This window comes from Lynx canadensis, chromosome F2 (assembly GCF_007474595.2).
Source record: "Lynx canadensis isolate LIC74 chromosome F2, mLynCan4.pri.v2, whole genome shotgun sequence".
Taxonomy (NCBI): Eukaryota; Metazoa; Chordata; class Mammalia; order Carnivora; family Felidae; genus Lynx; species Lynx canadensis.
The window spans coordinates 1,600,821-1,624,637 of NC_044320.2; the positions used below are offsets into that span (position 1 = coordinate 1,600,821).

Genomic DNA, 23,817 nt, shown 5'->3' on the forward strand with positions numbered 1-23,817 from the left:
TAACTCTGTGCTCTCACTGACCCTCAATCAAGCACCCCTCTTTTGTCTTTGGCTTCCGTCTACTCCTCACTTCTATTTTGTCCACGTCCAAGCCATCAGCTTGCTAGGTGGCACGTCCCTCCTGAATTTTATCTCAGATGGGGCTGTGTTTCCCAATCCCTCACTTCTGAGAACCTTGCGGCTTGGACCTGGTCCAACCCTCTCATTGAGCAATGGCCGGGTGCCAGCTTGCCCCAGAGAACGTTTATGCAGAGGTTCAGAGGTGATGGTAACCACAACACATGGCAGGCACCAGGTTTCACTGCACCCTGGCGTCTTCGTGCCAGTACCAGCAAAGGTGGCTGTTCTCCGAGTCCACTGGGACCCTTGCCTGTGGGGAGGCTGTATGGCCTCTACCAAATGCCCTCCAAGCAGGGGAACCTCTTCTCCCCATGTGGCCCAAAGACCCCGAGGACCTCAAGGACCTCGCTGCCTGCTCCTGGGGATTTGGCCTTCTGGCCAGAGCACCCTCAGATATTGAGCTGTAGAATTTCTGACTCTGCTCTCCCCTGTTTATGGAGTTTAACAGTATTAAAACCCTCTCCTTTCTCCCTTTCTTCTTCAGTCACTTATGGGTGTTTCCACTCTTTCTCTCCAGCTACTTTTGGGGGGAGTGCTTTTCCTGTACTCTCCCCCATTTTTCTATCCTCTCTCCACAAATACAGCTCCCTACCCTCCAGGGCTTCTCTCTCCCCCATTTCACCTCTTTGCGCCGTGTCCCTGCTGAGTTCTGTGGCTCAAGTTATGCGGAGTGTTGTGTTAATCCTCAGATCAATTTCCTAAGTGTGCAAAATGGTTTGGTGCTGATCTAGCTGTGTTTCAGGGACCAGACAAGCTGAAAACGTCTATGCTGCTCCGCCATCTTGAAAAACTGGGTCCCTAAAATTTTCTATGTTGAACAGGCCTGTCATCTGAAAAATAGGGGCAGTTTTATTTCCCTTCAAATCTTTGTGTTTTTTATCTCTTTGTCTTGCCTCATTTCACCAATGGGCTTCCAGTACGCAGCTGAATAAGAACCATCAGAGACCCCCACTCTGCTCCTGCTGTTGGAGGATAGAGTTCAGTCTTTCCAAACTGAATATATTAGCTGTAGGATTTCCGTAGATGCCTTTATCAGGCTAGGGCAGTTCCCTCCTATTCCTAGTTTGTTGAGAGGTTGGTTTGTTTAATCAGAAATGGATGTTAGATTTTGTCAAATGTTTTTCCCAAATCTATGCAGATGGTCGTCTTGTGGATATCGTGAATCACACTCATCGATATTCAGATGTTAAACCAGCATTGTGCTTTGTCATTTGGTATTTCCTTTTCTCTATTATTGGATTCATTTGCCATACTTTTGTTCCTAACTTTTACAGCTAAGTCTGTGAGAGATGCCGGTCTATAGTTTTTTTTCTTATAATGGCTGTGTCAGGTTTGGTTATCAGGGCCGTGGTGGCCTCCTAATCAGTGGGTCCTGATTTTCCAGAAATGGTTGTGGAGAATCAGTATTATTCTTCCTTTAAATGCTTTGTAGAATTCACTGGAGTTTTGTTGGGGGAGGGAGCTTTTAAACTACAAATCCCATTTCTTCAAAAGATAGAGGGATAATAAGTTATGTCTTTCCTCTTGTGTGAGCACTGCTGGCTTGTGCCTGTGAGGGGGCTGTTCCATGTCACCTAAGTTGTAAGATGTATTGGCATAATGTGGTTATGACTTGTCACGATGCCCCCTGTCTCATTCCTGCTCTGTGCTTGGCCTTATCTCTTTCTTTTTTATCAGTCTGGCCAGAGGTTTAAAAATTGTAGTGACATTCTCAAAGAATCAGTTTTTGGTTTGCTTGATCTTCCCCATAGTTTTTCTTTCTCTGTGTCATCGATTTGTGCATGTGGGCTCTTACTGTTGTTATTTCCTTTATTTTGCTTCCTTGGGCTTTGCTTTGCTCTTCTCATTCTGGTTTCTGAAGGTGGGGTGGAGGTCGTCCTGTTGGGACCTTTCTGGTTTTCTAATGTGAGCGCTGGTGCTGACACTTCCCTTCCGAAGCTGCTGTAGCTGCACCCAACTTTGCTGTATTGTGTTCTCACTTTTGTTGGACTGGAAATTTTTCTAATTTCCTTTCAAATTTCTCCTTCGACCCACAGGTTATTTATTTATTTATTTATTTATTTAATGAACATAATTTATTGTCAAATTGGCTTACATACAACACCCAGTGGTCATCCCAAGTGCCCTCCTCAATGTCCATCACCCATTTTCCCTTCTCCCCCACCCACCCCCCATCCACTCTGGGTTTGTTCTCTATATTTAATAGTCTCTTGTGGTTTGCCTCCTCCTTCTCTGTTCATATCTGTTTTTTCTCCTTCCCCTTCCCCTTCCTCCATGGTCTTCTGTTAAGTTTCTCAAGTTCCACATATCAGTGAAAACCTATGATATCTGTCCTTCTCTGACTAACTTATTTCACTTAGCATAATACCCTCCAGTTCCATCCATGTTGCTGCTGGCAGGATTTCATTCTTTCTCATGGCCAAGTAGTATTCCATTGTATGTATAAACCACATCTTCTTTATCCATTCATCAGTTGATGGACACTTAGGCTCTTTCCGTATTTGGCTATTGTTGAAAACGTTGTTATAAACATTGGGGTACATGTGTCCCTAGGCATCAGCACTCCTGTATCCCTCGGGTAGATTCCTAGCAGTGTTATTGCTGGGCCATAGGGTAGTTCTATTTTTAATTTTTTGAGAAAGCTCCACTCTGTTTCCCAGAGCAGTTGCACCAGTTTGCATTCCCATCAGCAGGGCAAGAGGGTTCCCGCTTCTCCACATCCTCGCCAGCATCTGTTGTTTCCTGATTTGTTCATTTTAGCCACTTTGATTGGTGTGAGGTGGTATCTCAGTGTGGCTTTGATTATTTATTTCCCTGATGATGAGTGACGTTGAGCATCTTTTCATGTGTCTGTTGGCCATCTGGATGTCTTCTTTGGAAAAGTGTCTATTCGTGTCTTCAGCCCATTTCCTCACTGGATTATTTGTTTTTTGGGTGTTGAGTTTGGTAAGTTCTTTATAGATTTTGGATACTAGCCCTTTATGCGATATGTCATTTGCAAATATCTTCTCCTATTCCATCGGTTGCCTTTTAGTTTTGCTGGTTGTTTCCTTCTCTGTGCAGAAGGTTTTTATTTTGATGAGGTCAATTGTTCATTTTTGCTTTGGTTTCCCTTGCCTTTGGAGATCTGTCGAGTAAGAAGTTGCTGTGGCTGAGGTCAAAGAGGTTGTTGTCTGCTTTCTCCTCTAAGGTTTTGATGGTTTCCTGTCTTAGGTTTAGGTCTTTCATCCATTTTGAGTTTATTTTTGTGTATGGTGTAAGAAGGTGGTCTAGTGTCATTCCTCTGCACTTTGCTGTTCAGTTCTCCCAGCAACCCCATAGATTAGTTAGAAATGTGTTGCCCAGTTTCTAAATATTTGAGGGAGCTTACAAATATTTCTCTGTTCTCAGGATCTAATTGAATCCCACTGTTGTCTAAAGAAACGTTCGTATGGTTTCAATCCTTGTAAATGCATTGAGCTGTGTCTCACGGCCCAGAGCACAGGTCATTTTGGCAAATGCTCTGTGCACACTCTGAAAGGTGTGTACCCCCAGCAGGACATCAACCAGGCCACGCTGGGTGGTTGTGCTGCTCACTTCCCCTCTGTCCTTAGGATTGTGTCCACTTCTGCCCTGGGACGTTGAGAAAGGAGTGTTGAAACCTCTGTAATCCCAATCTTCCTCTGCTCTCTTCAGTTCTGCCAGGCTACTGTACTTCATGTGTTTGAAGTTCAATTGTTAGGGGCATAAACACTTAGGGTTGCTCTGTCCCCTACATAACCCATCAAGGTTATGTAGTGTCCCCATTCCTTGCTGGTTATATTCTCCACTCCAAAACCCACTTTGATATCAATATGGCCACTCTTGCTTTCTTTTAATCAGCGTTAACATTGGTGCCTCTTTCTCTTTGACTTCAGCCTGTTCGTGTCTGTATACGTACAGCAGGCTCCTTGAGGACAGCACATACGTGGCTCTGTCTCTGTTCCTCACTGAGAGTTTCGACCACAGAGTGGGGTTCGGGTGCAGGTGGCTTTGAGTCTCTTCTCCCATTGTCTTCTCTGCCTTCTCTTTGACGAACAGATTACTTTTTTCTGATTCCATTTTATCTCCTTGTTCTCTCTCTCTCTCTTTCTCTCTCTCTCTCTGCAGTTGCTTTAGTGTTCATAGTGCACATCTTTAATTTATTACAGTCTGTGTTCAAGAACTGTGCCGTTTCACATGCAGGCAATAAACCCACAACAGTGCACTTCCCTCTCCCGTCTGGGGCTGTGAGTGCTACCACTGTCACGCAATTTACTTCAACATTTGCTAAAGATCTCTTAATACATTGTTACTACTTGTGCTCTAAGCAGCCAATTATCTTCTAAAGTCATTTAAAAATAAGACAGGGGCACCTGGGTGGCTCAGTCGGTTGAGTGTCCAATTTCAGCTGAGGCCATGATCTCACCATTCATGGGTTCGAGCCCCACATCAGGCTCTGTGCTGACAGCTCAGAGCCTGGAACCTGCTGCAGATTCTGTGTCTTCCTCGATCTCTGCGCCTCCCCCACTCACGCTCTGTGTCTTTCTCAAAAATAATAAACATTAATAATAATAATAATGATAATAATGATAAAGTCATTTAAAAATAAGACGAATACCTTCTTTTTCCCATTTCTGGTGTTCTCCATTCCTCCGTGTGGATGTGTGTGGGCGCCGCATAATTTCCCTCTGCCTGCGGGACCCTCCCCTCCACTGCCCTGCAGGAGGGCTCTGCAGCCACCCCTCTGGCATTTCCAGGTGGGCGATGCTGCCCTGTCTGCTTTGGGTTTTCTGTCTTCTTCGCTCGAGGGCTGGTCACCCTGGCCGTTGCGCGCAGTCTGCCGGGCCCCCAGTGTTTCCTCTTTGTCGCTGCCACGGCACCTGCACAGGGGATGCTTTGGCCTAGTTTTCTTCATATTTCTTGTGCTTGGGGTTCATTGAGTTTCTGGGTTCCATGGGTGTACAGTTTTTAACGAATTCGGAAAAATTTGGCCATTGTTTCTTTGAAAACCTTTTTCTCTTCCTCGCCTCTCCTGGGACTCCAGCGACACACAGGCCCCCACTGTGCTGTCCCTTTTCCTTCTTTGTGTCCTGGGACCCTCTTCCTCATGCTTACTCTTCAAGTCCGCTGATCTTTGCCCCGCAGACCCAAGTGGGCTGTTAACCCCACCCGGCTATTTTTCCATCTTTAGAAGCTCCGTTTGTGTTTTCTCTGTTTCCCGAGGCTCCCCGACACAGCCGTGCCCTCCTCTGTCTGCCTGAATATGGGAAATACAGTGTCTCTTTTCATGTGCTTGCCCATGGACACGACCAGCGGTGGCGCTCATGGCTCTAAGGACTGTCTTCTCCCCACCACGAGTCACCTTTCCCTCCTTTCTGGCATGCCTGCTGGGGTTTTCAATTGAGTGTCAGGTATTTAATTAGATGAAATTTACATTGTAAGATGCTGGCTTATTTTCTCTTTTAAATAATGTTGGGTTCTGTCTCAGGATGCAATCAAGTTAGTGGAGACGATTGGACCCTTTCAAAACTTGCTCTTATGCTCGGTCAGGTGGAACTCAGTGTGATCTGTGATCACTCAGTGTGATCTAGGCCCAAGCAGGTCCCACAATTAGGGCAGTTTCCTTCTGAGCACTCTGTCCGGTGGCCCCAAATTTCAAGGTCTGTGCTCCCCACTCACGCAGGTGACCCCCAGGACCTGTGTGACTCTGGGGACTGTTTGCCCGCCCCCTCTCAGCGGCTTCTTCTTAAGTTCCTCAAATGTGTGCATGGAGCCCTCTGCCCACCTCCTAGCTCTCTCCTGGGCAGTTCTCCATCCTGGCTCTGCCCTGGAAATTCCAGCTGCCTCGGCCTCCCCGCCTCTCCACTTGTTTCCTCCATCAGGGAGACCGTGGGCTCTCTTTGGTTCCCCTAGTGCTGCGGCCTGCAGCCCCTCCCTTCACCGGAGTCCCTTTCCTCCAGAATCACCGTGTCTGTCTGCTTGTCACACCATGTCCGAAAAGCAGTGCTTTGTTTACACTCCGTGTTTCAGTCGTTTAAGGCGGGGCCATAAACCCGTTCTTATCAATTCATCACGGCCTCATGCTGAAACCAGTGACATGCTCTGGTTTTGACCCATGTGTTTATTCTCTACTCCGTTAGAGTGTGAGCCTCGTGAGGATGAGAATATTTATGGGACATGGGGCCTCTCGGAGACTATTGGCAAAAAGGGGGACCAAACACCCAATCTGCCCAGAGAGGTGGCCTGCTTGGATCCAGAGGTACTCCATCTCCTTCAAATGAAGAAAGAAAGAAAAAAAAAACTTTTATGGTCAAAAAAACCGTGTGTGTGTGTGTGTGTGTGTGTGTGTGTGTGTTTCAAATTAGAAAAAAATGGAAAAGGGCGCCTGGGTGGCTCAGTCGGTTATGCCTGTGTCTCTTGATTTCGGCTCAGGTCACGATCTCATGGTTCATGAGGTTGAGCCCCGTGTTGGGCTCTGCACTGACACCGTGGAGTCTACTTGGGATTCTCTGTCTCCTTCTCTCTCTGCACCTCCCCTGCTCGTGCTCTGTCTCTCTCTATCTCAAAATAAATAAACACGAAAACAAAACAAAACAAAAATTAAAGAAAAAAAACGAAAAGTTTAGGGCCCATGAAAATCCTAAATTTTGCCCAAAACAGAAGAAAACTAAGTGTTGAGAAAGTTGTATATTAAAAAAAAAAAACCACAATTATTTAATACTGATATTATTATGGTGGGAGGGGTCCGTGAAATAATGGGATCCTTTCAAGGCTTGATTTTTCACTTTTCTAGATGGGACCAGGTGTGGGGACGGAAGCCCAGAAATGCTAGGTAAAACGCAGAAGTCACTCAACAGGGAAGGCAGGGTCAGGTGGGGACGCAGGCAGACTGAATAGGGAGCCGGGTCCGGGGGTCACTGCGCTCCTGGGGCGGGGGGGGGGGCGGTTGTTCCACGCAGCAGCTCGGTTGAACTGGGCTCAAGGAATGAGGGGCCCGGTGATGGCGGGGGTGAGCAGGCGAAGACAAGCTGCCAGAAGCAGGGAGAAGCCCAAGATTTGGGTGGGTGACAGCGGCCAGATCCCATGGAGGTAGTCCCTGATTGGTGCGCGTGCATCTGAGGGGATCGCGTGGATGTCACTGGGGGGCAGCATACATCTCTGGGCGTGGCTGGCTCTCCGCGATGCCAGGGCTGGGTGGGGTTCGAGTCCACGGGGAAAGAGGAACCCGGAGGCGGCGGGAGGGACGAAGCTGGCCAGGACCTTGGACGGAGCCTGAGCGGAGAGGCGGCGGGCCTAGGGCGGAGTCGGGACTGGGCGGGGCTGAGGGCGGGACCGAGGCGGGGCTAAGGCGGGCCACGAAAAGGGGATAGGCGGAGCCTGGGCGGACCTAGGGCGCGGGGGAGGAGAGATGGGCGGGGCCTGGGCGGGGCCTGGATGAAATAGAGTTGGGGGCGGAGTCGGGAGGTTCCAAAGCCGGCCGGGAGCGGACCGGGGCGGGGCTGGGGCCGGTCCGAAGCCGGCCGGGGGCGGACCGGGGCGGGGCCCAGGGTCGGGGAGGGTCCAAAGCCGGCCGGGGGCGGACCGGGGCGGGGCTGGGGCCGGTCCGAAGCCGGCCGGGGGCGGACCGGGGCGGCGCTGGGGCCGGTCCAAAGCAGGCCGGGGGCGGGCTGGGGCGGGGCCTCCTGCGGGGATGTCAGGCCTGGCTGGCAGCTTCTGGAGGCCGCAGAGGGGCATTCCGGCGTGGTCACTGCGGGGCGCCCGTCCGGTCGCGCCTTCAGACCCAGGGAAGAGCTGGCGAGCGGCCGCGGGTGAGTCCTGGGCGCAGCGGAGGCTCAGCGTGCTGAAGGTCACGGTTTAGGTTATCCCGAAACCTCCCCCACTCTGTTTGGGACCGCAGTTTTCGGGGCGGGGCTCGCGGGCAAGGGGCGGGAAGCGGAGCAGCCAGGCCAGTCCTCACTCCGCCGCACCCTGAGGGTGACTCTTGGGAACTGGGTTGACGGGTTGGTTTGCTGTTCTCCGGAGGGGCGGAGGCTTGGCCCCCTGGGACGGGACGCTGGGCCCCGAGAATCCCCGCAGGGGGAGGGGAGGGAAGTCGTAGTCCAGACTCCCCCCACCCCCCAGCCAGGGATTGGACGTGTCCATCCCGAGCACCATGTAGGGACCGGGAAGTTCCTCCTGCTCTCCTGCCCGCGTGGACGCCCCAAGCGCATTTCCCCACAGGCTGATCAGAGCCTGTTCCTGCCAGGAGCTCCCGCCGGGCCAGGACTGAGACCTGAAGCCCAAGTAAGACTGGGCTCCGGAGGTCTTCCCGGGAGAGCGGCCCCCGCCTCGGCCCTGAAAGTAGCGGAAGTGGGGGACCCACGCAAGGACACCCCAGGGGCAAAGCAGAGGGGAAGCAGTGAGGAGAGGCCCACCCTGGGGCCTAGTGGTGCCCTGGCCGCTCACCTGTACTCAGGGCCCTCGGTGAGGAGGAGCTGTGTGGCAGGCTCCGTGGGGCCCCTGCATGAACCCTCCTCCCCGCACCACCCCTTCAGCCTGCACGACAGATCTGTTTGTAGACACCAGTCTCTCCACTTGGACTGTCCCCCCCGCCCCCCGCCTCCTTCTCTTTTTGTGTCCCCTTCTTCAGGAAACCTTCCCACCAGCACCCCTGCCCGGGTCCCCTTGGGTGACCACCCTCTCTTGTCCTCCTGTGTGCAGGGCCGCAGTGCCTCCAGTAAACCAGGAGCCGGGGAGGGCAGGGGCTGTCTGACCCGCTCTGTGCCCCGCCCCTGACCCAGCCTGAGTTGAAATCAAGGACCAGCTGCCATTCAACTCCCCACTGCCACTCTGTCCTCTAGCCTCCATCCATGGCGCCCCTGCTCACCCTGTTCCTCGTGGCCCTGGTGGGCCTCCCTCGGGGTAAGACGGATGGAGAACAGACGGATGGACAGACCCTTGTTGGGGGCAGGACGGCTGGGAGTGGGGAGGGAGGCCAGGCTTCCTAAAAACCACCTCTGCCTCCAGCTGTGCCTGGGGGGGGGGGAGGGGATGGGACCTGGGGCCTGCCAGGCTGGAGGAGGGGCCTCCCCCCTGTTGTGCAACCCCCATCCAGCTCCCACCCCATCCCCCCGGCCCCCAGCCCAGGCTCTGGACTGCCACGTGTGTGCCTACAACGGCGAGAACTGCTTCAATCCCATGCGCTGCCCGGCCATGGTCACCTACTGCATGACCACACGCACTTGTGAGTCACTGGGGTGCCCCCGGGGAGCAGGAGGGGGTGTTCTGCCTGCCCCTAGGAGCGGCGGGGGGTGGTTACTGAGGAGGGAGGCCCCACCTGCCCTGGGGTTCTTTCTGGGAGCACCTGGCTGAGGGAGAGCCTGCCGTAAAGGCCCTGCATGTCAGAGTCGGGCCAACGTGGGGTCCTAGCCCAGCTCCCCCGTGCAGACTACACGCCGACCAGGATGAAGGTGAGCAAGTCGTGTGTGCCCAGCTGCTTCGAGACCGTGTACGACGGTTACTCCAAACATGCCTCCACCACATCTTGCTGCCAGTATGACCTCTGCAACAGCGCTGGCCTCGCCGTGCCGGGGGCCCTGGCCCTGGCCCCCATCCTCCTGGCTACTGTCTGGGGTCTGCTCTAAATCCCTGCCCCCCACCAAGACCCACTCAAGCACCGAGTTCTGAGAGGCACAGCCCTACCTTTTCACCCTGCGTCCCCCACCCACCTGGTGCCCTTCCCCCAGCCACACCCAGGACCGTCAGCCTCAGGACTCGGGGGGCTCGCGTCCTGGGGCCTCCTCCCAGACCAGGACTTTCATTCTCAAAAGGTTGATGTGGGACCAGCCCTCCCAAAGTTGTCTGGCCTTGGTGGGAGAGCTCGCCCCTCCTCTGCCCAAGGAGGGGGGTGTCTGGCAAAATGTGCTGCTCAGTTGGGGTTCTCAGTTGGCTGAGGAACACTGATTTGAGGGGAGACTTGGCCCACCTTCCTGGCAGCTGCCGCAGTCTGCCCAGTAAGGGTGCGGAGGGGTGGGGGACAGTAGGGACCCAGGATGGGTGGGGGGCACCCTAGGAAGAAGGGCTTTCTGGAGGCGCATGAGGGCTGTCTCTGTGGGCATGTGAGGAAGGCCTTGTCCCCGTCAGCCGTCCCAGGGAGTAGTGCAGGGAAGTCCTGTGTCTCCAGGCGGCCCTGGGCAGGGGAGGGGGCGGGCCCGTCCTGAAGAGAGCCCTGAGGCCCCCAGCCCCAGAAGCCTGGTGAGAGGTTCTTCCCCTTCTTGCCAGGCCAAACCCTTGACCTGCCGCATGCCCCACCCTGGCCTGACGCTGCAGGCACTTGGCAGGGCAGGCAGGCTATATTTGGTGGAGCCTGAGAGCTGACCGGGGGCTATTTTTGGCAAGGAGAAGGTGGGGCCAAACAGCTTGGTCTTTCAGCCCTCGCCTGCCCCTTCATGGAGTGGGTTGAGCAGCAGCACGCATCCCGGTTGGCCTGGGGTGGAGGGGTGAGTGGGGCGGGGGGGGGTGGGCGGCGTGTTCCTACGAAGAGAAAGAGGAGGTCTGGGGACAGAGGCTGGAGGAGGCAGGGTCTGAGATTCAGACGACCAGCCTCCCTCCAGAATCCCGGAAGTCCCTCTGCACCTTCCAGTCCAAAGCACCACTGTCCACACCCACTCGTGGCTGGTCCCCACCTGCTCTGGCCCTTGGGCCTGGTTGAATGAGAGCCGGCGAGCCGGCCCCGACCCAGAGGCTGAGCCCACCAGCCTGAGGGTCTCCATGGGACCCTTCACCCTCTGACTCTGCCCAAGGGGAGAAAGAGAAGTCCTCCCTGGGCTAAAGAGCTCCCTCCTTGATTTGGGGAATGGTCTCCAGGTGCCCCCAACCCAGTGGGGTATTGGGGACTCTCGGGGGCCCAAGAATTGGCATTATTTAAAGGGTACCCAGCCTAGGTGAACCCCATCCCTGGCCTGGTTTAGGAAACAAGAGTCACCCAGCAACAACAATCCTGGATAAGGGTGGCCCAGGAAACATTGGCCCTCCTTCCAGTGAAGTCAGACTGGACATGCGACATTGTGGCCCAGGTCACACGGGGCCTGAGCGTCCTTACCTAACCAGTGTCCCCAGCTCAGCATCTCTGGAGGGGCCCAGGAGTCCCTTCAAAGCTGGCTGGGCCCAAGTTGGCAGCATTACAACAAATGCCTGTGTGGTGGGACAGTCCCCGGGACTCAGAAGCCCTTGCCCCGAAGCATGGCCCTGATCGGGGAGCCTGTGCTAGAGATTCAACCTGGAGAGCTCCAAGCTGTGATTCCAGATCTCAAGGGATCAGGATACCCTAGGAGAGCCTGGGCCAGCCTGGGTAGGGGTCCTCAGGCCGACCTGGTTGGACCTCCCAGAAGGTCTGGGAAGATGGGTCTCATCCTGGGCCAAGAGGCAGGAAGGAGCTGTACCCCAAGGAGTGTGAGGTCAAGAGCTCAGCCCCCCACAGGAGACTTGGGTGTCTCCTCCCTCCGAGGACCGATCCTGTGTGAGCCCTTCCCTGGGGAGGCTGGGAGCAAGCCAGACTCCCGCCCTGAGCTCCCACAGATCCAAAGAACCCCCGGGAGTGGTCAGCCTCCTGGAAGTGACAGCACTGCCCCCACAGAGCTGGCTGGAGGACCAGCACAGGCCTCTGGATGTGGAAGGGGTGGACGTGGGCCTCCAGCCCTAGCCAGCCTTGACCTCCTGACTCAGTGGGAGAGGCTTGGGAGGCGTCGTTAAATCGCTTGTGTAAGACCTTCGTCCTGGGCCAGCTGGCATCGTAGGCCAGAGCTGGGAGGGGCACGGGATCCGTCCTCCCTCCTCCATCACAGTGGGGATGAAGTTACAGCCTCGAGTGTCCCCCTGTGGGCTCCGGGGTCACTGAGAGCAAGGATCCAGCGAGCTGGGCTTGCCATGGTATGGGGGTGCCCACACCTGCCCTCTGCACCCCTCTGCCCATGCTCCGTCGCGACCTGGTCCAAGGCCAACACCCACAACATTGCACCAGGTCCCCCAGGACCATGCCACCCCCTCCACCGCCACAGACAGGGCTCTGCCTGGCCCGGATGTCTCTGAAACCCAGCACAGAGCCCCCGGAAGGCCCTCAACCAATACCGGGCCAGGCCTCCAGTGGGAAATGCCAGTGGGGATGTCGCCGACGAGGATGCTAACCCACATCTGTCTGGTTTCCCTGTGGTCGTGGCTCTGAGCGCCCCACGACCACCCTGCAAGGTGGAAGCCATTATCGTGCCCCCTTTGCAGGTGAGGAAACTGAGGCATGGAGCAATGATGTGGCGGTCCGCCCGGCAGGCTGGCTGGCCACCTCGCCCGACCCCCACAGGCCTGCCCCACTGCGCACTGTCTTCTCCCAGCAGCTGGGAGCTTGAGAGGGCGAAGCCCAGGAGGTGGGTTTGTAAACGGAAAACAATCTTAGCCTGTGAAGTCATTACAAGAGTTTAGGGTCAGGAAAGCTTCGCAGGAGAAAAGTGGAACCAGAGATCTGAGAAGCCGTGAGGACCAGCGGCAGGGCGACCGGCCCGCCGTCTGTGTCCCGGGCCGTGGGCTGGCGTCGCCGTCGGGGGAGAGCGCAGGGGCGCCAACGTGACTCCGGGATCCTTCCGACAGAATCGAGCACCCCCTGGATGTGAACAGATGCTCGGGCTCCTCAGAGGTCTTTGTGGCGTCTCAAGGCGGCCTGGGGGTCCCTCGTGCCGGCTGTGCTGTGCCCCCTCCTGTGGCCGTTTTGTGCCTTGTCCTGGGGCACGGCTGAGAAGCTGGGGCTGTGGGCGCCCCCCTAGAGACACCGGCCCCGCGCGGAGAGAAGGCGTCAGGAAGGTGTGCGTCCAGGGCTGAGGTGCCCTGCTGGGCGGGGGGCAGGGGGCGGCACCAACCGCGTCGTCATCCCCTTTACAGCGGCCGGTTTGTTCCGTGAGCGTGTATGTTGTTCTTGCTGCTAAACCTCGGGAAAGGGTACAAAGAAAGGGAGAGGCCTCTTTCTGCCTCGTGCCCTCTCGGTGCGTTTTGTTAGCTCCCACCACTGAACTTGCCGGGAGTTCCCCGTTCACATCTCTGAGCCTCCGTTGTCTCACTGATAAAATGGGAACGACCGTCCCCGCCGAGCTGAGGCCTCGTGGGGGTTAACGAGGCTGTGGGTGTAAGAGACCGGCACACAGGAGGCCTCAGACGGACGGACGGATGGATTGGCGGGTGGCGTCCCTTCCCTTCGTCACACTTCCCGGGGCCGTGTCCCTGTCAGACGCTAATGCTAACTCCTAGCCCTGACCTTGACCCTGACCCTGACCCCGACCGGCACAAGCATCCGCCTTCACCCCAGAGCTCCCTCCTCTGCTTACACTCTGCACCCGAGGGGTCCTCTCCGTATCTCATGGGGTGAGCGAATAAATGGGTGAATAAATGTGTCTGCCCTGCTCTCTGTCCTCACCAGCCACCTTGGTCTGAGCGCAGGTCCACCTTTTGGGTCTGGCATGGCCGGTCACGCCGGCTCTGTCTGTCCCAGACTCGTGTTCACCCTGGCTCATCCAGTCGACGTCCGAGCCCGCACGGGCGCAGGCAAGGGGACGACCCGCGGGAGGGGACCAGGCAGGACGGGAAGGAGGCGGGCCCAGCAACTCACCCAGCCCACCCTTTGAGAGGGGCCCCTAGAGAACGCCGGTGGGGGAGGCGCGACCCCAGTCTTCTGGCTCCTTCTGCAGCCCCCCAGCCCCCAGCCCTAAGGAGCCCACCAGCTAGAGCGGTGGACAGAAGCCACCCGGGGGCCAGAGCAGACGCACGGGGATCCCCGGACGGTGGGGCCGGCTCCCCGCGGACAGCCGCCTGCACTGCCCCCGTGGTGCCCCAGCCCCGACAGCTCTCAGCAGAGCGGTGTGGCTCGTGGGTCACCCTGGCGTGTCTGGCTGCTGTCGGGTGTCACCCGTCACGGGACCCTTTCAAATACCTTTCTGCGCTCCCCCCACGGCGGGGGAAAACAGCCGCAGGTCTCGGGCCCCGCGGCGTGACCACGGCAGCGAACGCGAGCCCTCGGCACTCTGGCCAGGCGGGCGGCTCCCAGCCGCCACTCGTGGGCAGAGGCCCACCGGACAGGCGGCCGGCTGAGGAGGCGCACGCTCCGGCCCTTCGGAGGGAAGCTGGTCACCTGACACCCCGGGGGCAGCGCCGGTCAGGGCTCTGGCCGGGCCGGCCTCGGCTTCTTCGGCGCGTCTGGGGGGGGGGGTGACCCTCCCGCGGGACACGAGAGGCCGCGTGCTGCCTGTGCCTCCTTGCCGGGTGGGCCGGCGTGATCCCCGCCCTACGACCGGGATTATCCTACCCGCTGGACAGGGAAGGGTTGATGCGGTAAACCGGGCTCGCCCTCCGGCCTGGGGGCCGGGTGGCCCCGCGCCGCGTGGGCCCCGGCCTGGCTCCCTGGCTGAGTCAGCCGGCAGGCGAGTCAGACGGCGGAGGCCGGCCGGTGCAGGGCGGGAGCGGCAGGTATAAGATGCCAGCCTGGCTGCCCGGGGCACCAGCCTCTCTCCGGGACACCATGCGGCTGCTCCTCGGGCTCCTGCTGGCTGCCGCCCTGAGCCTGGAGCTCGGTGAGTCCCGGGTGCCGCCTCCACCCCCCACCATTGCTCTAAGCCGGTCCCCCCGCCTCAGCCACCACCGAGCCCCGGGCTGCGGCTTCCTACCTCAGAGGACCCCGCTTCCTGCCCCCTCGGCCCCCTTTTCTGGGGCACCGGCCCCGCCCCACCAGCCAGCTCCTACCCTCCGCCCGTGGGCAGCACCCGGCAGTTCCCCCGGCCCCCTCCGGGACCCACAGGCCCGTCAGCCGAGCCCCGAGCGCTGTCCTTGTGCCCTGTAAGAACCTCTCTGTGCCCTGCCCCAGCTCGACGCCCCTCCCCCGCCGACCTCCCCCACAGGCCTCTCCAACTCAGCAGCGATCCCCCCCCCCCCCAGCCGCACTGAGTCTGACGCCCTCCTCCCTGGCCGGCACTGTCTCCTGGGCCCACCCTCTCCGGGCCCCCTCCTAAGTCCCTCCTGCTGGGACCCCGGCCTCCGCTCCCTCGCTCTGGCTTCCATCTGGGTCCAGTCACCTCACTCGGGCCATTTCCGCACTCGGCTGGGCCCACCTCCGCCATCGCTGGCCCCGGCTGGTCGGCTCCAGGCCCTTCGGGCCGGATGCCTGCCTCAGGGCTCCTTGGGGACATCTCCCTCAAATGGGGCTGCGCACACCCGGCCTCATCATCTTTCCTCCCGGCCGAGGTGGATGGCATCTCCGCTCACCCACCCGGATGCCCGAACGAACCCTGCTGGGCCCCTGACCCAACCCCGACCGGCCCCCGGCCCCCGGCCCTCACCTGGCCAGGCCTCTGTTTCCACATCTGGGCTGGCACCCTCCTCGCGGCCATGGCCCTAAATGAGATGGACAGAGGGAGTGTCCGGACAGCCCCTGGCGTGGGCACAGGGCTCCACCCACCACCCTCTGGGGTCTGCCAGTGTCTCTACTTGCTGGGACCCTCCCGACCACGCCCGGGCCCTGTGCAGGCCCTCTGTCCGGCGGGGAACGCATGTGAGGCTCGGGGCCCGGGTCTCATCGATGACCCCTAAGAACTGCTCCTGGGTCACCAGTGCCGACGGACAGGGGTTTGGGGACCTGAGCTCCACACGGGGAAAGTCTTTGTCACCGCCGGGACTAGGTCACCGGGTCGGGTGGCATCTGGGAGGGGCCCCCCACAGGCCCCTCCTCCCTCCCCTGGCTTAGCCCAGGTCCAGTGGATCACAGGAGCCCCACAGGCCACATCATCGTCATCGGCGCTCTCTCCCTGCTACCCCTGGGAAGTGCACTCCCCCCAGTCCGCGCCAGTGCCGGTTTAGAGCCAACAGGGGCAGGGTGGGAGGTGTCCTGCCTGCTGCACCAATTGGGAGACGACACGAGCCCCCGGAAGCCTGCACACCTGGCCACCCTTCCCCCTCCCTCCACCCTCCCTTCCCCCTTCCTTCCTTCCCTCCTTCCTTCCTCCTTCCCTTCCCCCTCCCTTCCTCCCCTCCTTCCTCCCTCCCTTCCCTCCCTCCCTCCCTCCTTACTTTCTTCCTCCCTCCTTCCCTCCCTTCCTCCCTCTTTCCTTCCTCCCTCCCTCCCTTCACCTTCCTTTCTTCCTTCCTTCCCTCCTTGCCTCCTTCCTTCCTTTCCTCCTTCCTCCCTCCCTTCCTTCTTTCCTTTCTCCCCTCCTTCCTTCCTTCCCTCCTTGCCTCCTCCCTCCCTTCCCTCCTTCCTTCCTCCCTCCTTCCTTTCTCCCTCCCTTCCTTCTTCCCTTCCCTCCTTCCTTCCTTCTGTCCTCCCTCCCTCTCTCCCTCCCTTCCTTCCTTCCCTCCTTCCTCCCTTCCCTCCTTCCTCCCTTCCTTCCTCCCCTCCTGCTTTCCTTCCCTCCTCCCTCCCTCCCTCCTTCCCTCCCTCCCTCTCTCCCTTCCCTCCTTCCTTCCTTCTGTCCTTCCTCCCTCCTCTCCTTCCTTCATTCCCTCCTTCCTTCCTCCCTCCCTCCCTCCCTCCCTTCACCTTCCTTCCTTCCTTCCCCCTTTCTTCCCTCCTTCCTTCCTCCCTCCCTCCCTTCCTTCTTTCCTTCCTTCCCTCCTTCCTTCCCTCCTCCCTTTCTTCCTTCCTTCCTTCCTTCCTTTCCTTTTTCCTTCTTTCCCTCCCTCCACAAAGTTCTCCTCAGTCCCACTAGGTACAGAGGAGGGGTGCTATGTGAGGGATGCTCTGGGTCGGAAGAGTGGGCGAAATGCCCGCTCGTGTCCGTCACGTCGGAGGCAGCGGGGATGGGGAGCCAGCCCTGAGTGAGACCACGTGGGGGCAGGGACCCCATCACCAGGCTGGGGCAGAGGCGTCAGCAGATCGCGGTGGGCATGTCAGACGAGGAGCCATCAACTCTGCCCAGAACCGCAGGAGACCTCCCTAGCGGAGTGGCATATGAGCTGGGCCTGTTTTGCCGGAGAGAAGGCACAGCATGGGCAGCGTAGGGAGGCACCTGGGGGTGGGGGGTGAGCAGAGGAGAACAGGAGGCAGGAGCTGCGTCTCTCTCTCGCTGACGCCCTGGAGACCCAGACTGCCCGGGTCTGCCGGTGACACTCCCCTGTCTGTCCACTAGGTGGCGGCGTATGCAACGTACCACACCGTCCTCAGGCCTGATGTGAGGGTGGCTTCAAGCAGCTTTGCTGGGCTTTGTGACGGGAACCGTCACCTCTCCTGGTCACATGTGGGGTCTCGGATTGCTCTGTGGGGCTGGCGGGCGAGTCTAGGCTGACGGTGGGCGCCCCGCCACGGTGGACACGTCCTGTCTCCACCTCGGGCTCTGTGGCTCTGGGAGGGCGCCGCCCACAGCCCCCGGGGGGGAGGGAGCAGAGGGTGAGGCCAGGAGGGGGCCGGGAGCCCCTGCCCGGGTGTGCGTGCGAGTGCCCGTGCGTATGTGGTTTGGCTCAAGTGTGCCGTGCACCATCACGGTCAAGGACCCGGGCCTGAAAGTGTGCCGACCCGGGGCAGAGCCAGGGCGATGGGGGGGGCGAGGCCGGAAGGGCTGACCAGGGAGTGAGGGGGGCGGTGAGCGTGTTTTCCTGGACTCTGGTGCGAGCGTCCTGGGGCTCCGAGCCTGCACACGGCGAGTGGGGGCAGTGCGGGCCTTGCGGCTCGCCCCGCTGGCCCTGCGCTTGTGCCCAGACGCGCGGGCAGCCGGGGCAGGGCCGGGCGCCGTGGCTCGACCTCCTGCACAGAAGCTCAGGAACCAGAGAAGGACAGGCGGGGAGGGGGGGGGACGGGAAGTGTGGGGAGGAGGGAGACAGAAGGACAGACAGCCAGGCAGGCAGAGCGGGTGTGGGGCCCCACGCAGTGCCCACGTGGGAGGGCAGAGCCGGCAGACATTGATGGAGTGAACTCAGTGTTCCAGAAGAATCAGTGATGTCCTCACAGAACGGGACACGGAAAAGAGCCGTGCTGGCTTCCCTCCCGCCTCCCTCCGGCCTCCCTCCGGCCCTTCACTGCCCAGCACACCTGCCACCCTTGGTCCCCACTCCCCACGGAGGCGGGCAAGGCCCCGTGACTTTAGCCACCTGAACTAAGGCGCCGGTGGGCCTAAGGGGGCCTGCCCAGGCCGCCCCCCCCCCGAGGTGAAAATGGGCACGGTCGTGTCTTGGGGAGCCCTCACCACCTTCCCTCCATCCCAGACTCCCCCCAACTCTCAACTCCTTCAGGGTGCGGCCCTGCTCCGCTCCCCTGCGATGTCACAGAGCAAGCCCGGAGGACCCCATCCTGCCCCCACCCCGGGCCAGCGCTCTCCTGGCTGGGGGACTCAGAAGAGCGGCCTCCAGTCGTAGCACCCGCCCAGTCGTGGTCCCAGGCCTGGCCCCCGCTTCCCGTGAAGAGCGCGGTCCCACAGGCTGGAGCCTCGGGACCTTGCCCGGCTGGGCTGATGCTTCGTACATGGTGACCTTCCCCCACCCCCCCATCTGGGAGGTCTTGGGGGATCGGCACCCCAGGATGCGGGGCTAGGGCCCTGAGAATGACAGTGGGGCGCTGGGTGGGAGTAGCGGGTGCTATTAGGCAGGACTTGCCCACACCTGTGTCCCCGTGTGTCCATCCACCTGTCCCTCCGCCCGCGGCTGCAGCCCAAGCCTTGATGTGTCACCAGTGCAAGGACTTCGGAGGGTGCACCCGTGCGTTCAGATGCCCACGGAACTCCAACTACTGCGTCACCATCGCCACCCGTGAGTGGGGCGCGTGTGGGGTGGGCCAGCCGTGGCCCCTTTGCCCAGAAGAGAGCCGGGCTCAGAGGGGGCGGAGCTGGTCCAGGCTCCCAGCAAGTCAGGAGCAGGGCGGGGGGAGCACCCCCTGGCCTCAGCCCCGGAGAGGGCCCGAGGGAGGGGGGCTGCGCTGGTGGCCGGTGGGGCCGGGGGCGCGCAGTGCAGAGGCTCAGGGAGCCTTCCGTCCACCCCAGGGGTCCCCTTAAGCCTCATCGACCTGCCTATGGTGACCAAGTCGTGCCAGACCGGCTGCCCCGACGTCTCTACCCTGGGCCTCGGCCCCCACGTGTCCATTGTCTGCTGCCAGTTCAGCCTCTGCAACCATGACTGAGCGCCCCTCCACCCGCAGCCGCTGCCCCTGCTCACAGAGCCGATGCCGCGCCCCGGCCCCCAGGCAGACCCTGCTCCGCCCGCAGCTGAGATGGGGCCCCGGGGCCGGGGGGCGCTCCAGGAGCATCCCCGGCCGCGCAGGGGGGGTCAGGGGGCCCAAGGGTGGCGCTGCGTGGGTCTGAGGAAGGGGGAGGGGCCCTTGGCAGGGGGCGGGGACTTTGGGGGAAGCCGGGGAGAGGATGGAAGGGACAGAGCAGCCGGGTGAGAGGGTGAGGCTGGAATCAGCCCCCACCACAGGTGCACACGCGCACACTAACCCACACCCCCACGTGCACACACACCCAGACACACGCACGCACACAGAGACACACGCTGGCACACTTTTAATCATGGCTCCCACCGGCCTCGGGCCGCAGAGTGGAGCACGGGTCCCCCTACCTCCCCCCGGGCTCGCCGCCCGGCCCTTTCCTTGTTCTTACCCCGGCCACGTTCTCCCACGTTCTCGAGAAGACGTGGAAAAGCCGGTGCAGCGCGGCGACGGCGTCCTAGCAGAGCGAGCGACCCCACACGGAGGCGCGAGGAGGGCCCTCGGCCCACGGGAGAGGCCCCTACGAGCCCCCAGGCGGGACTGACCGTGGCCACCACGGCGGTCACAGGCCGGAGGTGGGGAAGCTGACCCCGCGGGAGAGAACCACGCTGGCTCCCGGCCTCCGCTCCCCTCCTATCGAGAGGCGGTCCCACTGAACCCGAGCTTTAAATGTCAAAAGAGAGATTGTCAACACGACAGACGGCTCAGCATAGAAAATCAAGACGCGTTCTTCGAGCAGTTACACGCGGTCACAACACGCCCCGCAACTCCATCCCCGGGGCACACACCCGGAGAGATGAACACTCACACGTTCACACCGCGCTCACGGCAGCGTCGTCACAAGAGCCAGACGGGGAAGCCGCGCCCAGCGCCTCAGCGGACGAGGGGACAGACAGACTGGACTCTCCAGGCGCGGGGATGTTTCCAGAGGCACCGCCACGGCGGGGACGGGCCCCAGGGCGTCAGGCTGAGGGAAAGAGGCCGGATGCAGAAGACCACCTCCTCTGCGAGTCCATTTCCACAAAATGCCCACAGCAGGCAAGTAGGCCAGGAGGCGGGTGGGTCCCTTTCTGAGGTGAGGAAAGTCTTACACTGACAGGGGGCGGTTGCACAAATCTGGGAGCACACCGAAAACGCTTGCAGTGGGTGAGTCGCGTGCCATCAGAAGCACATGCATTGAAAGCTCTTAGAAATTAACAAGAGAAGGAGGATTTCGGAAATCAAAACAAGATTGAAAATCCAGACTGAGAAAGAGTCATGATTCCACACAAATCTAAACAGAACGACACGAGGGGCTCCTGGGCGGCTCAGTCAGTCAAGCGTCCGACTTCAGCTCAGGTCATGATCTCGCGGTTCATGGGAGATCCAGCTCCGCGTCGGGCTCTGTGCCGACAGCTCGGAGCCTGGAGCCTGCTTCGGATTCTGCGTCTCCCTCTCTCTCTGCCCGTCCCCCGCTTGCCCTCTGTCTCTCTCTTTCTCTCAAAAATAAAGATTTAAAAAAAATTTTTTAATAAAAAAAAAAAAAAGAAAGGGACAACGTAAGAGCAAGTGGCACTTTAAATGCAGGGGAGAAACAGAGAGAGGCGGGAGGAGAGGGAAAGGCTGGAAGCCAGCCCCGTGCGCGCGCCGTGCAGGGTGCTCCCCGGGGCAAGTCGGCCGCGTGCATGAAACTCTAAGATGCCCCAAGAATGTTGCTGAATGCTGGCCCCTGAAATGTCACCCAGACGCCTGTGGACGGGAGGGAGTGCCCGCCCCCACAGAGCCACCGCCTCCCGTGGTTGGTTTAAGGCAGGTGCCCCAACGTGGGGGCCCGCCGAGGGCTGGGTAAGCACCCGACAAGACCTTCAGGCTTCCCAGGCAGGGGTTCTGAGTCTGGAGGTACCACCGATGTCTAACGGTTTTCGTCGGAGAGCGGATGGGTCATTCGCCAATGCCTGCAATGGACAGTGGCCATTTGCCAGCTCTGCCTTCCTGCGAATCTCCTGGAAGGGTCAGTGGTGACGGAGAGCGGGGAGAAGAGAGCCCGACCAGGGGGACAAGGAGCCCCGTGGCGCGGGGGGGACACGAAGGTTCCCAGCTCTGTGCCTCCGAGCACACGACCCACAGGGTGTGGCTGCAGTGGAAGGTCCCCGCCGCGGCGTGGACGCGTGCTGGTGCCTACCAGCACGTGTGCCCACACGTCAGGGCACCTCCCCCGGGGGCCTCAGGAAGGGCACGGCACCGAGGGTTCCCGGGCCTGCCTTGGGGAGAACTGCACCCTGTGCACTCCCTTCACGGTGTAGAAACATCGGCTTACAGGGGAACCGCTGAGCGGGAGCCCGGGCCAGGACACCCCTCTGCCTTCCTGGGGCCCGAAGACACTGCCCAGAGGAGGTCACCCACAGGCAGGCCGGAGGGGAGGCCATGCCGTAGATGGGGCAACAGCAGAGGGGCCCTGACTCCGGTCACACGCTCACCCTGACCCCGGTCACACCCTCAGCCCTGACCCTGGTGACACTCTGAGCCCTGACCCTGGTCACGCTCTGAGCCCCGACTCTGGTCACACCCTGAGCCCTGACGCTGGTCACGCCCAGAACCCTGACCCCGGTCACACACCGGGCCCTGACCTGGAGGCTCCTGGTAGAACGGAGGGGTGGCTGGAGGCCTCTCGGCTGGCATCCTAGACAGAGCCCACCCAGACCCTGCCCGGGTCACATCCCTCCCCGACCTAGGTGGACAGCTGACACTTCGCAGCCGGCTTCAGCCTGGCTGCCCAGGGATCAGGCGGAAACCGCGGGAGGAGCGAATACCGGGGGCCACGGGTGTGTTCAGGAGGGAGGGCACAGGCGGGGCCCTCGGGTCCGAGGCCGAGGGGTTGGGCTGGCGTGGCTGCAGCGAAGGAACCGGGCTAGACCAGGAGGAGCCTAGGGTGTGTGCGGCCAGTGTCTAATCCGGTTAGCCGCATCCAACATCAGCGCCGAGCTGCAGCTGTGCGGTGTGGTGAAGTGTCAAATCAGACAAGCCCGGTCGCCGTCTCGGCTTCCCCAGCCCACGCTAGGTGACCCGCCCAGGGCAGCTCCCGCCAAGGCCGGGAGCCCTGACCCTGTGTCCCGAGCACAGGCGGTGGTGGCGTGTGCCTGGAGGGCCGCAGCGAGGATGCTACGACCCGGCAGGTGAAGTGGCCGACACGCGCCCGGTGCTAAGGGTCACCACGCACCTCTCCTCAGGCCCCGCCAGTCCCCGCCAGGGACACACAAGCGCCTCCAGCTCCCTGGAGCCGATCTCAAAGGAAAGTCCAGAGACCATAGAAAGGCGGTGGGGTGGGGGCGGGGGGAGTCCCCAGACAGAGGATTTCAACCACAGGAGAGCAGGGGGGAGGGGAGGGGAGGGAGAGGCGTCTCTGGCGGTAGGAAGAAGAGGGGGGGCAGAGTCTAGGAGGGACCGAGGTTTGGACCCTGTGGGAGAAGACGGAGGAGGTGGGTGGGGTTGCAGCGTGGCCCCAGTGAGTCTGGGCACCACGGCCTCGACCGCCCCGCAAGAGGCGGAGGAACCTGTCAGCAACCCTCCCCACCCCACCCCAGCGTTCCCCGTAGCCGCTGTGGGCTTGGTGGAGGGTGTGACGGGGTCCCAGGCGGAGTACATCCTGTGGAGGCTGACCTGCAGGCACCCTCGGGGGTGCACGTGTGCACGTGCGTACGCGCGTGAGTCTGCACGTATGTATATGTGTGCAAGTTTGCACGTGTGTGCGGGCTTGTGAGTGTGCATGTGTGTGCGCGCGGGAGTGCACACGAGTGTGGGCAAGTGAGTGTGCACGGTGCATGTGTGCGGGTTTGTGAGTGCATGTGTGTGTGCGCGAGACTGCACACGAATGTGTGTCTGGCACGCGTGTGTGCACGTGAGTGTGCACTGTGTGTGAGTGTGCACGCGTGTGCGGGTTTGTGAGTGCATGTGTGCGCGTGCGAGAGTGCACACAAGTGTGTGCGTGTGTGTGCAACGTGAGTGTGCACGCGTGTGCGGGTCTATGAGTGCATGTGTGCACGTGCGAGAGTGCACACGAGTGTGTCTGGCACACGTGTGTGCACATGAGTGTGCACTGTGTATGTGAGTGTGCACGCACGTGCGGGTTTGTGAGTGCATGTGTGCGCGTGCGAGAGTGCACACGAGTGTGTGCGTGTGCATGTGTCTGGCACGCGTGTGTGCATGTGAGTATACGGGGGGGGGGGGGGGCAGTGGCTGGAGCCACACTTGAGTCCTGTCCGAGCCTTGGGCAAGGCCCTTCCCATCAACTTCCTGACCTGCGCTGGGGCCCCGTGAGCCCTGCCTGAGGGGCAGACCCTTTGGCCCCATTAGAGATCAAGGTGTGCCCGCCCCTCCAGTGGACACCGGGATTAGCGTCCCCAAGGCGACCCTGGCCCTTCCCCACCTCCAACCTCCGTCCAGGACCTTTCTGTTGACCCGGCACCTTCCTGTCTTTGTCCCCTTAAGCCTCCGAGTACACCGTGGCTGGTTGCCCAGGCGGCAGTCAG

General features: G+C 60.2%; 2 protein-coding genes across 3 annotated transcripts; both read left to right on the top strand.

Annotated features, from left to right (window-relative positions):
- Nucleotides 1-7,796: 7,796 nt before the first annotated feature.
- On the top strand, nucleotides 7,797-10,609 carry LYNX1 (Ly6/neurotoxin 1). Of its 2 annotated transcripts, none has more exons than XM_030304152.1 (4): nucleotides 7,797-7,928; nucleotides 8,821-9,021; nucleotides 9,242-9,343; nucleotides 9,547-10,609. In XM_030304152.1, the coding sequence occupies exons 2-4, from the start codon at nucleotides 8,970-8,972 to the stop codon at nucleotides 9,741-9,743; spliced, it is 351 nt and encodes a 116-aa protein (XP_030160012.1). In that variant the 5' UTR covers nucleotides 7,797-7,928; nucleotides 8,821-8,969; the 3' UTR covers nucleotides 9,744-10,609. The 2 variants fall into 2 exon arrangements, with proteins under 2 accessions (XP_030160012.1, XP_030160013.1); XM_030304153.2 differs by lacking the exon at nucleotides 7,797-7,928 and adding an exon at nucleotides 8,374-8,583.
- A 4,041-nt stretch (nucleotides 10,610-14,650) lies between these two features.
- SLURP2 (secreted LY6/PLAUR domain containing 2) lies at nucleotides 14,651-19,225 on the top strand. Its single transcript, XM_030304156.1, has 3 exons — nucleotides 14,651-14,700; nucleotides 18,752-18,858; nucleotides 19,089-19,225. Exons 1-3 carry the CDS (start codon nucleotides 14,651-14,653, stop codon nucleotides 19,223-19,225), a joined length of 294 nt encoding a protein of 97 aa, XP_030160016.1.
- Nucleotides 19,226-23,817: the final 4,592 nt, after the last annotated feature.

Bases quoted from the DNA above. Each gene is read 5' to 3' on its own strand.
- SLURP2 (XM_030304156.1), top strand. From the start codon at position 14,651: ATGCGGCTGCTCCTCGGGCTCCTGCTGGCTGCCGCCCTGAGCCTGGAG. The intron at 14,701-18,751 runs CGGTGAGTCCCG...CCCTCCGCCCGC, and splicing joins GCCGCCCTGAGCCTGGAGCT to GGCTGCAGCCCAAGCCTTGA. The intron at 18,859-19,088 runs GTGAGTGGGGCG...CGTCCACCCCAG, and splicing joins CTGCGTCACCATCGCCACCC to GGGTCCCCTTAAGCCTCATC.
- LYNX1 (XM_030304152.1), top strand. From the start codon at position 8,970: ATGGCGCCCCTGCTCACCCTGTTCCTCGTGGCCCTGGTGGGCCTCCCT. The intron at 9,022-9,241 runs GTAAGACGGATG...CCCGGCCCCCAG, and splicing joins CCTGGTGGGCCTCCCTCGGG to CCCAGGCTCTGGACTGCCAC. The intron at 9,344-9,546 runs GTGAGTCACTGG...TCCCCCGTGCAG, and splicing joins CTGCATGACCACACGCACTT to ACTACACGCCGACCAGGATG.